General features: G+C 40.0%; 1 protein-coding gene across 1 annotated transcript; it reads right to left on the bottom strand.

The window, feature by feature from the left end:
• Positions 1-346: 346 nt before the first annotated feature.
• Positions 347-11526, bottom strand: LOC100546382 (lamin-B1-like). The gene is made up of 6 exons (XM_031557434.1): positions 11453-11526; positions 9124-9280; positions 7852-7977; positions 4916-5086; positions 3449-3574; positions 347-631 (listed from the first exon to the last, which is right to left on the bottom strand). The coding sequence occupies exons 1-6, from the start codon at positions 11524-11526 to the stop codon at positions 362-364; spliced, it is 924 nt and encodes a 307-aa protein (XP_031413294.1). The 3' UTR covers positions 347-361.
• Between the last annotated feature and the right edge of the window lie 4584 nt (positions 11527-16110).

The following is a 16110-nucleotide window of genomic DNA, read 5'->3' as shown; positions in this document are numbered from 1 at the left end:
AAAAAAAAAAAAAAAATACACAATTTCAAATAACTGTGACTTGCCAAGTCAAATTTCTCAGTGCTGCTGAACTCCGTAGTCAGGTGTAGAAATTGTAGTTATCTGATGAATTAGGTTATCACAATAGCTATGACAGTATCAAATTAATCCATGCTTAAAGCAACTTGTGTAACAACTCAGGGCTACGTCTCGATAGAGGAATAATATCTGTATCCTTGCAGAACAGTTGGTCAGATACTCAAGAAAGTTTCTCTCACAGAGCTAAATGTGTATCAGACACAAGGATGCAAAGAACAATGCTTTGTTAACAGTAGTAAAGGGCTTAATGAATGCACACCCAGTAAGAACTGCCTTTTAACAGTTAGACAAGCAAGCACACAGTGTCACCATGTTGCCACGTTCTTTCATACCTCTCCTCTTCACTCTCCAGCAATTTCCGGTATGCACTGATTTCCGTATCAAGCGCCAGTTTAACATCCAGAAGTTGTTCGTAGTCACTAAACTGCTGCTGCATTCGATTTCTCATCTCTGTCACTTCTCTCTCATTCTCAGCCAGTATTCTGCGGAAGTTTTCCTGTTCCTTGGACAAGGTGTCCTCAAGCTCATGCACTCTATCTTGCCATGCTCTACACTAGAAAGCATTGAAAAACAGTGATCTAAAGGATAGCTCACTCTAATGTCAAAGCACTGCACTATTCTGGTAATCTGAAGTTCAAAATACCAGGCTAGGCATCCTCTTTCTCTCTCTCCAAATTCAAGCCCACACACATTCATCATCCTGTTCTCCATGTTTTCTTTAACACCTTAAGTCCCAATGAAATTTGCAACATATTTCAGAAGGCAAACATTTTCACATTTCAGAAAACGAATTCAGTGTTACCACAGCTGAAGAAGAATGGAACTAAAAAGTCAGCGTGTTTAAAAATAACACTGGGTAGGACACAAAGAAAATGAGCTTGGTGAACTTCAAAGCTTGTGGTACATAACTGTTTTTCAGGTCTCAAATGTACGTTCCTTGCCTCAGTTTACTGCTGCCAATTCCAAGTTCTTGAAGAAGTTTGTCTAAAGGAATAGTGAATACCAGCATTCTCAAGGTCTGCTGAAATTGCAGTGGCAACTGGTCCACAGGGAAAGCTAATTTGCAAGGCACTGGCACAGGCTGCCTAGTGATGTGGTTGATACCCCATCCCTGGACTTACAAGGTGAGGCTGGATCAGGCCTTGGGTAACCTGTTCTAGCTGTGATGTCCCTGTTCATGGCAGCTGAGTTGGACTAGATAGCAATCAGAGGTCCCCTTCCAACTCTAAGGATCATAGAATTCTACAATTCTATGATCTTAATATTGTATACGCAGAAGGGAATACTTATCAAAGAATAACTAAATCATGACACTTTTAAGATCTACTTTCCCTGAGTGCATTTTTTCAGCCCGATGTTCTCTGAAATACTTTAATTGAAGGAAAAAAATAAAAACAAAATCAATGCTCTAAGACCATCTTGTCTGGTTAAATCACCAAATTTGCTGTGAAGGCACACTACTCAGAAAGTCATCATAGTGCAGGGACAGCAAAACAAGCAGCCTACTAGGCTGATGCAGAGGACCAGTGTAACTAGATGCTGCTCTTAAGACTCAGATGGGGCTTAGTGTTTCGCAGACGATTACAGAATTTGCTGAAATTCACAGCACATACCTCTGCAGATTTAGAAGTTTTCTAAACTTAACAGCCACTTTAAGTTAGCAATATGACACTGATATTTAACTAAGGTTAGAAGGAAAAAAACAATACATTGACTGAGCTATCAGAACAATGACAATCACAATGTAAAGGCAGAAATAAGAGCTAAGTAGCCAGAAGCCTTAACCCAATTCTTGTGCAACCTCATGCACACTGATTACACAACCTGACCTATTTTACAAAATAATTTTACTGTATAAACTGGGAAGACTCATACCCAAAGTTGTTTGGAAAGTGCATGAATATTCTTCACCTGAAGTACACTGAATTTTGAAATTCTATGAGCCTACTATACAGTAGCAATGCAATTCAAAATTCATCACTAATCATAGGAAGGATGAAAACAAAAAATTACTAATTATTTATTGGAACAAAATAAAGTCGTCACCGCAGTCAGCTGATAAGTACGGTTCTGAAATGAGCTTCATAGCAAATATTAATATCTGACCAGCTTTTCACTCCAGATTTTCCAGCACACATGACTATTTTGATCAAGTAAACTAGCATTGAATGTGTGACTTTCGTAGGTTCTGTCACACTTCTACAAGCATGATCTATAATACTGTGACCTGACACTACGTCCATTTAGCTTCAGCTCTACAAACCTCAAGTGTAGCTACTTGATGCATTTCTTCCTCTAATTTCATCCCAATCCTGGCATGATCATTCAATTTCATAATTTTTAAAATAGCTCTAGATAGTAAATGGGTCAAATATGGAAGAAGATATCAAGCAGACTGTTTATTTTAGCTCTGGCCTGCTGAATACTGTACTAAAGCATTCAGATGCTGAAGAAAATAACTAAATTGTTTAGAATGTCAAGAACATACAGCTTGTGCTTAATACTGTCTTATCTAGAAAACAAAGAAGGGTTTTTGCACAGTTCTTACAAGACCTTATGTAATAGGATCAGATCCTTACTAGTACTACAAAAAATTTTTCAGTTTTCTCTACATTTGCTGGTACTAAATTGAGATGAACTCTTGATTCCATTAAGGGTGGAGAGGTGTTGCAGAGATCTAGGCAAATTAGAGAGCTGGGCAATCACCAGATACACAAAGTTTAACAAGAGCAAATGCTGCAAATTCTGTGAATCCTGCACTAGGGAAGGGGCAACCCTGGTTATACATACGGACTGGGGGATGAGTGGCTAGACAGCAGCTCCACAGAAAGGGATCAGGGTGTTCTGGCTGATGGCAAGTTGAACAAGAGCCAGCAGTGTGCCCTGGAGCCCAAAGGGCTAGCTCTGCCCTGGGTGCAGCCACCAGGCCCTGTGCTGCCACCAGGAAAGGAGGAGAGGGGCTGTCCTCTCTGCTCTGTGCAGCCTCACCTCCAGCACTGCATGCAGATTTCAGCATCACAATATAAGAACAACATAAAGCCATTAGGAATGTCCAAAAGAGGGCAACAAAGACTGTGAAGGGTCTGCAGGGTGAGGTGTGTGAGGACTGGCTAAGGTCAATTGATTTGTCTGGTCAAGAGCAGAGGCAGTTGATGTGATGCTTCATGGCAGCCTACACCTTTCAAATCCTCTGTAGCACAGAAGATCAATTTTGTCTAAAGAAGACATTACAAAAATAAGTTCATACAAAACAACAAAACAAATTCAAAACACAATGATTAACATACTTACAAACTAAGGGAAAGAATGAAGTCTTTTACATTAAAAATCAACGATTATTAAGACTGAACAGACATGAAAAGCTTGTTACCTCTTTCTGAATATTGGTGATATAGGAAGACAGTGATTCAATTCGCATACGACTTTCACAAAGTTCTTCTCTTATTGTGTTGGCTGTACAACTGTGCATCTCAGATGACTGTCTAACATTTTCAAGCTGCAATAGGTAAGACATCAAATTCAAAGTATTCACTTAAAATTCAAAGTATCTTTAATCAAAAGAAAAAACCCCGTTTCCAAACAAAACCATATACAATATGAAGATGCAAGAGTTCCTCTCTCCAGTTCTAATATATAATAAAACATCTCTCTCTTCAGGGGTTAAATGTGGTAGTTCAATTACCATGTTGGATTGCTCTATCTAAAAAACACAACCATCCAAACATTTATTGTAGGATTAACTCAACTCATTAAAAGTTTCCCTTGAAGACATTACTTAAACTGGAATGCTAAGTTTAGTTTTTACTAAAAAAAAAAAAAACCAGTATGTATCTTTATGTATTTAAATACTGTTTTTTAAGTATGTCTGAATAGACACTAAACTGAAATCACTGATTTTCTACAGAAGCGAGTAAATAACTGATGCTGATTATCAGACACATGAGCACATTAGTTACATGCCTTAAGATAACAGGTACCAATGCCATGAGTCACTGCTTCTTCATTTTAATTTATTACATCAAGTTCAAATAATTTTGGTTTTAGACTGTTTAAAACATCCAAAAGGAAGCCTCAATTAGAAAAGATTTTTCAGATTATAGGAAGATTTTTGCTAGATCTTATCTAAAATAACTTTTCTCTAGATTTTCCAAGTCGGACTGAAGCCCTGAAGATAAGCAACTACACAGTTCTCCAACTTTGTTTTTAAAAATACTGAACGCAGTTCTGAAAAACATTAAGTGCAATAAGAAGCCACAAGAATCAGGTTCAGTTGAGACATCAGGATCCTTCCTTACAAAAATTACAAAAATGCTGAATCGCAGTAGAGGAAGGAAATGATGAAGTATAACTGATCTCAGTTTGAGTAGAGTTTCATCCTTCTATAGATGCAGAAATGACTGGGTGTGGTCAAGGTCTCCACACAAGAATTTTGATATATACGGTCTAGGGATTTGGGAGTGCTGTCTTCTCAGTAAGCCATGCTACAGATTAAGCTTTACACAAAATACCAAACACTACACTTATTATTTGATTTGAGACTGTTCTGTTTATAATAAACACAACTTTCCTTGAATTCAAAGTAATCTCAATACAAGTCTTCTTCCACATAGTTCGTTTACACAGTGCCCTCTATACCTATTTTGTTGTGCTGTTTAAGTTTTAACCCTGCCTCCAAAATGAAATCTACAAATGCAGATTTACCTTCAAAAACATGGTGATTTTAACCCAAATGCCAAAATGAAATCCTCTGAAATCTAAGAAATTGTGTTAGGATATCCCTCCATTAAACAAAGCAAAATAAAGTAAATCAGACAACTGCATGAAAGAACATTCTCACCCTGTTACTATAAGCCTGTCTGAGCTCCTCTTTGTACAGTTTCATTTGTGCATCATACTGTTCTCTTATTTCCTTCAATGCTTGGGCCAGTTTATACTGATATTCTGTTTGACGCCCAGAGTCAACTTCAACTAAGAGACTTTCATGTTTTCTTCTCGTCTCCTTCATTTCCTAAGGAAAATAAAAAGACAAAATCACCATTCAATAAATGAGAAAAAGCAAGTTTTAGTATCTGATTATCCAATGAGCAGATGGTAATAGAAATTTCAGCTAGTCTTGTGAGTCTTTATTAGAGAAGTTGAGGACTTCACACTAGGTATGAAGGGGGAGGGGGTTAAAATTAGGCTCACTAGTGATGAGCCTGGGGGAATGACATCAGGGTTGGGAGTAAAGCCAATAGCTGAGCTGAAATGCATCTACACCAATGCACACAGCATGGGCAACAAACAGGAAGAGCTAGAAGCCATTGTGTGACAAGCAAACTATGACTTAGTTGCCATTACAGAAATACGGGCAGATTGTTCACATAACTGGAGAGCTGCAACAGATGGTTATAAGCTCTTCAGAAGGAACAGGCAAGCAAGGAGCGGATGGTTGTGTGGTTCTCAGTATTTGAGAGTGTTTTGATGCCGTAAAGCTTGGGGCTGGGAATAATAAGGTCAAGACTCTATGGGTAGGGATCTAGGGAAAGGCCAAGAAGGCTCTCATCTTAATGGGGGTCTGTTATAGACATTCTAACCAGGATGAAGAGACAGACAAGGCATTCTACAAGCAATACAAGAAGTCATGCAATCACCAGCCCTTGTTCTGGTGAGGGACTTCAATTTCCCTGATTTATGCAGGAAATACAACATAGTCCAGAGGAAGCAGCATAGCAGACTTGAGTGTGTGGAAGATAATAGCCTGACACCGCTAGAGCCTACCAGGAGACCTGCTCTCCTAGACCCACTGTTCACAAACAGAACGACTGGTGGGAGATGTGGTGACTGGAAGCTGTCTTGGGAAGAACAACCATGATATCATAGGAGTTCTTCATTTTTGGTGAAGTCAGGAGCAGGGGGTCAGCAGAACTGCTACCCTGGACTTTCAGAGGGCAGATTTTGAGCTGTCCAGGACATTGGTAGAGAGGACCCCTTGGGAGTCGGTCCCAAAGGATAAAGAGGTAGAGGAAGGCTGGACATTCCTCAAGACGGAAGTCTTAAAGGTGAAGCAGTAGGCTATTCCCCTGTGCCACAGGATGAGCCAGCAGAGAAGACAATCAGCATAGTTTAATAGGGAACTTTTGCTGAGATTCTGGAGGAAAAAAAATTACCTCCAGTAGAAGAAGGGACAGGCAACTCAGGGAAAGTACAAAGTTGCTAGGATATACAGTAAGAATACTAGAGAGGCAGAAGGCTAGTGTGGACAACCTGGCCACTCTAGCATAAGACAAAAAAAAAAAAAAAAGCTTTTACAAATACATTATTAGTAACAGGAGGGTGAAGAACAATCTCTGTCCTTCAATGCATGTGGCAGGGAAGAAAACCACTGATAAGGAAAAAGCTGATGTTCTCAATGCCATCTTCGTATCTGTCTTCAATACTCAGACTAGTTATCCTTGGGGCACTCAGCTTCCTGATGGGGACTCTGGGATGGAGAGTTGAAAAAAGACCCAACAATTCAGGAGAAAACAATTAGAGACCTACTATTCCATCTGGACTGCCACAAGTCCATGGGGCCAGATGAGATCCACTCGAGGGTGCTGAGAGAGCTGGCAGAGGTGATTGCCAAGCTGGTTCCACAAACTATCAGGATTCCTGGTCAACTGGAGAGGTCTCAGAGGACTGGAGGCTTGTCAACATGAGGGAAGGAGGTGGATGAGGGAAAGGCTGTTGATGTAGTCTGCCTAGGCTTCAGAAAAGTCTTTGACACCATCTCCCACAGTATTCTCCTGGAGAAGCTGGCAATCCATGGCTTAAACAGGTACACTTTCTCTGGGTTATACACTGGCTGGAGGGTCAGGTCCAGAGGGTGGTAGTGACTGGACGTAAAACCAGTTGGCATGCAGTCAAGAGCAGTGTTCCTCAGGGGTCAGTACTGGAGTCTATCCTGTTTAATATCTTTAATGATTATTTGGATGAGGAAATTGAGTGCACTCACAGAAGGTTGCAGATTCTACCAAGGAGTAGGGAAGTGTTCATCTATGCAAGGGTAGAAAGGCCCTACAGAGGGATCTGGTGAGGCTGGATCACTGGACTGAGGCCAAAGGGATGAAATTCAACAAGACCAAGCACTGGGTCCTGAACTTTGATCGCAACAACCCCAGGGAACTCTTCAGGCCTAGGGCAGAATAGCTGCAAGGCTGTGAAGGGGAAAAGGATCTGTGGGGTGTTGGTCAATACTCAGCTAAACATGAGCCAGCAGTAAGCCCAGATGTCCAAGAAGGCCAACAGCATCCTGGCTTGGTACCAGTATTGTAGCCAGCAGGACTAGGGAGGTAATTATCCCCCTGTTCTTAATACCAGTGAGGCCATACCTCAAGTACTATGTTCAGTGCTGAGCCTCTCACTACAAGATAAAGGCCATGGAGTGTGTCCAGGGAAGGACAATGAAGCTGGTGGTGAAGGGTCCAGAGCACAAGTCTTATGAGTAGCAGCTGAGGAAATGAAGACTGTTTAGTGTGGAGAAGAGGAGGCTTGGGGAGACTATCACTCTCTAAAATGACCCAAAAGGAGGTTGCAGTGAGGTGACATGACAACCAAAGCTATTTCATCATTTATAAGAGCTCTGAGTTCATGTTATTTGCCTGTAATAAAAAGATGAAAACCTTCCAGATACAAGAGAAGTAAATTCTGCTCAGAATGGGCATTCAAAAAGTTATTCTATTATTCCAGAATGACCCTTCAGTTATCCTCTGTCCTTTAAAAATACAAATATTTTACACCAAGAAAATTTACCTCCTCATACATATTCTTACGGAATTCCAAATCCTCAATGAGGCTCTGACAACGATTTTCAAAATCCACCTTCTGTAAAGTTTCATCTGCAAGCTCTTTCTTGGCCGTAGTTAAAGAAACCTCAAGCTTTAGGAAAAAAACCACAAAAGCTCAGCACGATTATGTAGCAAAACTCGCATAATACAAACAACTCATCTGCCTACTGATACATTAAATAGATATTAAGATTGAGGTTGACAATCAAGTCTAGTATTTAAAAGCAATGATTTTTTTCTCCTTTGTGATTGCTTGCACAAGTGAATTATAGATTCTGTAGACTGATAAGATTCATGCTAATGATAATTACTAAACATCTTAACAAGCCTTCATTTTTTCTACTTGACAAAGAACAGCTTCCTGGTTTCAGATGTCTCCTAGACTCATGCAAGGCATTTTTTTGTTGGTTTTGGTTTTCTTTTTGCTTAAAATCACAATTAAGATACTTCAAAGGGTCAACAAAACTGTAAGGTTTTTTTACTTGCTATCAGATGTCCTGAAGACAGAGTGCCACAAACAGAACTATAAGGAATGAAGAGAATCACAAATTTAAAAGTAGGAAGTACTTTTAAGTTCCAGCATTCTGACTCAACTGCTTTCAGGAAGTATCTTCAGGAAGAATCAAATACACGTTCTCAATACATTTTTCATTACCCATTATGAAAGACAACTACAGCTTCTTTCCTTCAGCCATCTCTCATTGCTTCATCAACCCTTTTTTTTTTACTAAATAATTATTCCAGTCTTCTTAAGGAATCTTCCTTGCTGCAATTTAAAGCTATCAGCTTTTGGTTGGTTTGGACTGGCACAAACAACTGACTGTAGCAGTCCGTTAAGTGAAGGCTACAGCTCTGCTCCCTACAGTAAGTTCATGGTCCATTGCACTTTTCAGATTCTTTCTGGAAGAACAGTACTGAACCAGTTACTCATCTATATTAGTGACCTCAGTCACCCCCAAGAAGCAGTTTGCCAGTGTTTTAAGTCTATTTTCACCTCTTGATATGTTCATCTACAGAACTATGATCCCTTATACTCTGCCAAGCCTGGAATTTTAAAAGCACTCTACCATTCATGCTTCTAATAAACTGAACCATACTGAACATACACCTATTCAATAGTTTTGTTAAATTCTGATCGCAGATTTTAAGTTCTAGATTTGCATTCTTGTTTTGGCTACAAAGTTGCATTTTACCACAATGACATGCAGTTCCTTAGTTAATTATTTCTGCTCCTCACCTCCACAATTTGAGCTCTTAAATCCTCAACTTTTTGTTCCTGACTTCTCTTATCACTAAGAGCTGTGGCCAGCGCAGCTTCCTTAGTATTTAGCACTGCTTCAACCTCTTGAAGTTTCGTTTGAGCTGCATTAAGATCAGAATCCTTTTTTGCACAGCTGGAATAAAACAGAAAGCAGTAAGGAAGAATAGAAATACCCCAAGGTAGACAAGAAAAACAAGGTGCAATCTAAACACTTTATTCATTTAATTTACTTTTGTTTAAACAAACTACTTAGTTCTGTTCTCTTATACTACAATTACTTAGTACTTCATTTGAACTGTAGAAACTTTATTATAGAGGAAATTGTGTGTCAAGGGATTTTATAAGTGCTGTATACGTGGAAAGTGGTAACTGGTTTATTAAAGTTGCCTTTCGTTTTCTCCTTCACAAGCCACTGTAAAAGTGTTCTACCCCCAGAGTTTTAATAGGTAGAAATAAGTTTCTCCCACCAATTGGCCCTTTCCATACGGTGGAAACAAATAATCCCAGTAGCCCTTTTCACCCACGCAGGAACTTGTGCAGATCTACAGTCCACCCTGCAACCAGTCCTCTTTCAACTAACAAACCAGCTTCTAAACGAAAATTGAGGTTCACTATGTATAAGACAACACTCCATGAACAGAAGCTGTAGTATAGCAAGTTATTTTGCAACACCCTTCTAATCACACATCATGGCTAAATTCCACAGGTCAGAGAAAAGATACCCAATATTTTTTACATAATAGTCTGCCATCAACAAAACTGCACTGGTGATGAGGTAGAAGTGTCTTTATTTTTAAAGAGGCCAACATTCTTTTCAAATTATTGTTCAAACTAGTTGTCAGGTCTATATAGGTGCCCAAATGGAATTATTCTCTAAAGCATATGCAAACAAAGCAACCAAATGAGAAAAGTAAAATAATTCTAAAAGTTGAAATATTTCCTCTCTGGAATATCCATACTTCTCAGGTGAAGGAAGCAGCACATAGAAATACTAAATATTTATAGTCAAGCCGTAAGCCACACTACAGGAATAAATGGATTAGGACAACAGCTAGCAGATGTCAGTTACCACATTTCCTTGGGGAAAAAAAATAGAATTCACAACACTAAAAAGTGGAAGCTAGAAACCAGTAAAGACTCTTAAGAACTAGATCCTAAAGGTCAGAGCATGAATACAGCCAGTACTTTCCAAATCAAAGTACTGCACTTACAAGCATCAACAGCAAAGCTTCTCAGTAAAATGAGACCAGCATCAGATCAACACACAATTTTGAAAAGGAGAAGCTTAAATTTAAGTGGCTTTTCCAAGATTACATGCAAGTACACGCAATTACTCACAATTTCCAAGACAAAAGGGTACGCAGAAGGCTCACCAAGAAGTTGTATGAATCATTTTGGAGGAGATTTAGGCCGTACAGCCACCAGATGGCGGGCTTTATGTAACAGACTTAGCCTTAAGCCAAACCCATCTCCTCCGAATGACACAACACACACTGATGTAGTACACAGCACAACAGACACAGGCTACTCTAATCTCAAACCTGTTTTCGAGCATTTATTAACATTTCTGCTGCTCAGTGCGATCCACTTGCTCAATGGTGTTTTACATATGAATGCTCATACCCAATACTTGGGTTCATCTATCAGATCACAGAAAATAATTTAGGTTTTGGCTACATGGGTTCCTTACTTCCAAGCACCCTTTCCTTCTGAGGCAAAAAAAAAAAAGGGAGGCAAAAAAAAAAGGGAGGCAAAAAAAAAAGGGAGGCAAAAGTGTCCCATGATGGTATGTACACAACAGAAACCTCTCCATCTTTCGAGACTGATGAGGGCCCATATCAAGCCTTCAATGTCTGAGCATCACGATAACACAGATCAACAGTTTTAATGCTGAAAGCCAGGCTAAGGCTCAGCACTCCATAACTGTCTTTCCAGCCCTAGAGTAATATGGAAAAGAGCAACAAGATCAGCAAATCCTCTCAGCATCACATGTATGCCTCACACACCTAGTAATTTCTGCCAGGAAGAACTTCAGAGTCCCAACAACAGCTAGCTTCTTCCACCACAAAAAGCTGAAGCTACAAAAAAGCTAAACCCCAAGTACTTTCTTGCTGCCATGTTCAGCAATTACCTAAAACTGTACTCCAAGCAGTCACACTCTTGAAAGCAACAGAAGTAAGAATTAATCGCTAGCTTGCCTCTTCAAAGAAGAAACCTGCTTTTCTCTTTGGACTTTGAAGTGCATATATCTATTCATCCAAGGAATTACAATTTATTTTGAAATAATGCAGAACTAAGATCTGACCAAACCCAAGCCAGTTGCTCTTTATTTTCTCTGTACTTCAGGGAGAACTTGTATTTCAGAAATATAGCCCGCATCATTTAACTCATAAACACTGCAGAAAGACTCTCAACTGCTATTACCTCACTGCTCTCACTAACAGAAGTTGCAGCCAATAATACTTTAGACAAGGCCTTGCACAAACTGCCCTTCAGAAAGTAATGCCTCCTATTTATTTCCTTGGAAACTACAACACGTACAAAGATCACAATACCACTTTATGGTAGAACAAATCCTCACTACAACCACCCTTCTTCAACACAGTAACCACTATTAGCTAATCATGAACAAGTGCCTGCTTTGCCACAAATAACAATCTGCATCAGCAGAGGTGACCCAGGGGTGCAGCTGCCGCTGCTGAAGTGCATCACCCACCTCACTGTGCTCACAGCCAGCGTGGTTTCCAAAAACATTCAGCAAGAGTCAATGAATGTCAGTGGGTGCCATGTTTTCCCCGTGGAAGAATTTAATGCCTCACCTTCGCTTTATTCACACTTCCATGTTGTACATCATGTTAGACAGCTCAGTTTGCTCACCATTCCCACTGTACAATTTGTACAGCAAATGAACAAGCACACAATTCTAAGGTACCACGGTTGTGTCTGGTTACCTGTGGCATCTCATTTTAAACTAATAGAAAGCTCCCAGAATGCCACTGGTGCTACCACTGCTCTGGTGAATTATCCAGAGAATGTAAGTGTGCAGATCAGAGAAACAGACATGCCACTGAATCTCAGGGAAAGAGGAAGGCTCCCTTTTCATGCTCTTGCAACCACCTTTCCTCTTTCGTAAACTCTGAAGTTCATGAAACATCCTAGAATTTCCTGCAATTTTCTTGAATTTCTTACTAAGCTAGCTGAAAAGCTACCTTGGAAACAAAAATAATTTTATACCAGTTTTTAACCCCCTGGGATCCGATAAACCATGCACATAAAGCAGGAAACTACTCCTTTCAGGCAGCAGCTAGACCTCAAACTGAGCCTGGGCATGATTAAAGTTCCATTGAAGCTGACCAAGTGCAAAATGCCAGCAACCTAGGGAAGACCCCTTCCTTGTTTCCCAACATGCACTCATTCATTCCTGACAGTATTTAGGCAGCCACATTAGAGGTAAGAGCCGCCAGCAGTAATTTCAAGGAACACTCATTTTTCAGACAATTCGTGAAACAACTATGCGAGTGTTACTAATGATAAAGCAGATCACAGCTACTTCTACATAAGCTTACACAGTAGCACACATTGTGCTGCTCTCCACTCAAGTTGGGGAGGCATGTGTGTATGTGCAGAAACAAATCTAGTCATGCTAGTTAAGCAAGACATCAAGCATTGCTTTCCCATGTTTCTTCCCTTACGGCATAGAATACAGTAAAGCTGCATTTCAAAAGAATACAATTTACAAAAACAGAAGGGGTATCTGTCTGAAAGCATTAACGATTCTGTGTACGTATCAACACAACAATAAACACCACTGGTTAAGCTCACCATTTATGTAAATTAATATATGTAACTCGGTTCCAACTTATTTCATCAACTTTAAACAGCTGGAAATGGTAACTGTTTGAAATTTTGGCTAAACATATGACCATCCCCACCACTCACCCCTTTCTGAGAGCTGACCATGTGAATTCAAGAACTGTAACCATCAATTTTAGCAGACCCTTTGCACAAGAACTATGTAGATTAAACCGCTGCTCAAAATTCATTATTTTTACAGGTTCAAAAAGAAGATTCAAGTATAAGCACTTACAGTTCATTGAAGTCTGATGTGTTTCCATACTTATTTCCATATCTAATTATTAGATAATTCAAGATGCAGACACCTGTGATCAGTTGATTCAATCCATGAGTGGTGATATCACAGCTGCAGACTCCTTTGCCAGATGTATTTATACATATCATAATCTTGACCAAACAAATTTTAAAACAGGAGTAAAGAGTTCACAGAACTTCAAAATGATGAGAGTACAGCTCCAAAATGCTACCACATATTGAATTTTCAGTAAAAACACCACATTACAAACCTGTTTATTCAGTGCCCATAGTAGCGCTCACAAAATTTCTGCAGAACACAATGAGTTTGTTAAATAAAACCCTATGGAATGTAAAACAAAACCCAAAAACAGGCATCAAAGCTTCAAAAGAGATGAAGAATAAGCTGCGTAGAGTTGTTATTTTATCAGATGCCTGCTGTATGTTCCTACCCTGGTATAGACATTCTCATAACTTCACTATATTTGGCAACAATAGATTTCACACTTCATAACTAGCTGGAATTTGTCACTACAGTTTGATTTCCAAATTCACTGCTTCAAGTTATCACTGCAAGTAGGCACATACTTGTAGGATGTGGTTACATCCTACCCCACATGGAAAACATATGCTTAGATCATTCATTCTTATATTTCACTTGTTTAAATTGCAGTGCAACAAGTTAATTACTCCTCTCCTTATTTTGTTGGGATGACATCTCTAGGGTAGACAGAACAGTGACAGGGTTCACATTAAAGCTCAGCTGTTCCCTAGCCCCCAGCCTTCACTTCTCAACATCACCCACAATAATAGGAATCGTAGAATGGCTTGGATTTAGAAAGCACCACAAGGATCAAGTTCCAGTGCCCCTGCCACAGGGAGGGCTGCCAGCTGCAAGATGAAGAACAAGATCAGGCTGCCCAGGGCCTCATGCAACCTGGCCTTAAACACCTGCATGGACAGGGCATCCACAGCTTCTCTGGGCAGCCTGTGCCAGTGCCACCCCATCCTTTCAGTGAAAAACTTCCCCTTGACATCTGATCTAAATCATGCCTCCTTTTGTTTAAAACCATTCAACTCCTGTTCTGAAACACTTTGAAGAGTGTTAGATTAGCTGCTGAAGATTGTACCCTTAGCTCATTACCACACAGCACATGTGCACCACAGGAAACCCTGGAACAGCTGTTAGAACTTGGCTGGCAGGAATGCCATAGGGATCTTCTGAACAGTTGCTCAGAGTATGAGTTGCACACTTGCAGAGCAATTCAAGGTACAAGGCAATAACAGTTAGGTGTAATCCTAGCTGTTACCAATATTGCTTAGGCTATCACTGCTTAATCTCTTCTCAGAAATCCACTTCTGAGTAAGGATGGAGAAAGAAGACCAACTGAAAGCAAAGCAGAATAACTAGAGAATTAGCTCTTTTATATTAAAAATGCACAGAGCTAGCTGTCTGACAAAATTACTTCCTTATAAGTGACTGTACCTTACAACAGCTGATAATCAATGACCATTAAATCCTCTATCAGTATCTTTGATAAATCACAATTTCTTTCAGTGAAAATTTACCTCTAACACACTGTCTGCTTTTACAGGAAAGTGTACTTCAGTACTGGAAAGCCACCAGTGAAATCTCTGGAGGAGTTTCCTAAATTAGCTATTTAATAGTGTTATTATGCTATCTGTAGCTGTTTTAGTTTCTGTGGAAAATGACAGAAGGCATTATTTTCAGAGCAGTCCATATATTTTTATAGTGTAAGTAAACCACTACAGAAATTGGAAAGTACCTGTAGCTTTAGTTTTGTGCAATGATTGGGCAGAAAGTCAAGAAACAGAAAGATTCTTGGAATTTAAAAAGAAAAAAAAAAGAACGAAGCACACCAGAACATTCTACCACCTAAAGAAAGTAGAGTTGTGAGAACAACTAGGTTTCCACAAAAAAAAAAAATCAAATAGCAGAGAACGGATAGGTGGACTGTGACTCTCTTTGCTCAACGTCAGACAACTGAACAGCCAACCATCTGTGCTCCTTCTAGATGAGGTGAATCCCCCTTCAGCATCCAGAAGTATTCTGCAAAGCCAAAATACTTTCCCTGCCTGGTCTTCTACGTGGGTGCCCATCTGTAGCTACAGTGCACTCCCCTTTTCCATCTGTTTTTTTGTTTTTATTATGGAAGTGTACCAATGGTCACCAAAGAGTAACTAGAAGGACCACTCAATGATCAGAACCACATGTTATGTAAAAGCAAAGAGCCCAGAAGGCACTGAGCTGCCTGCAGAGATGTGGAAACAGCTGTGTGTTCGTTTACATGAGTGTCTTTTTCATTATGAAACTCAGAACTGAGACCAGATTTAAGAGAAAATCAGAATTAACTGATTACACAAGATTCTTTTCCTCAAGCTTTTTACATCAGTATAATCAGAACAAGATAAGCAACAGAATCAAGTCTGATTTTCAAGAACCAACACTTACTGGAAGAAATCAGTTCTTTGTGCAGATCTTCGGGCTGTGCCACAAAACTTGCAATTCTGAGATTATCATGGGATCGCTAAGGCTGGAAAAGACCTCTACGATCACAGAGTCCAACCGTCAGCCCATCCGCACCATAACACTGCCCACATCCCTCAGTGCCATCGCTGCTCGTTTCCAGAACACCTGCAAGGTGATTCCGTCACCTCCCTGGGCAGACCGTGCCTCACCGCGATTTTTTCCTACTACCTGGTGACAGAGCCGGCCTTCACCTGAACATTCATTAAAAAAACTTACAGAAAGTATTTATTCGGGGCTTTAAACAAGCCCTGCTTATCACACACTCGTGCCTTTCCGTCAACAGCCAACGGAAAGCGGCTTTAGACAGACGAACGCCCCACACC

This window comes from Meleagris gallopavo, chromosome Z (genome assembly GCF_000146605.3).
Source record: "Meleagris gallopavo isolate NT-WF06-2002-E0010 breed Aviagen turkey brand Nicholas breeding stock chromosome Z, Turkey_5.1, whole genome shotgun sequence".
NCBI classification, from domain to species: Eukaryota; Metazoa; Chordata; class Aves; order Galliformes; family Phasianidae; genus Meleagris; species Meleagris gallopavo.
Note: the sequence above shows the minus strand (reverse complement) of the source record. Positions and strands in the feature narration are given on the sequence as shown.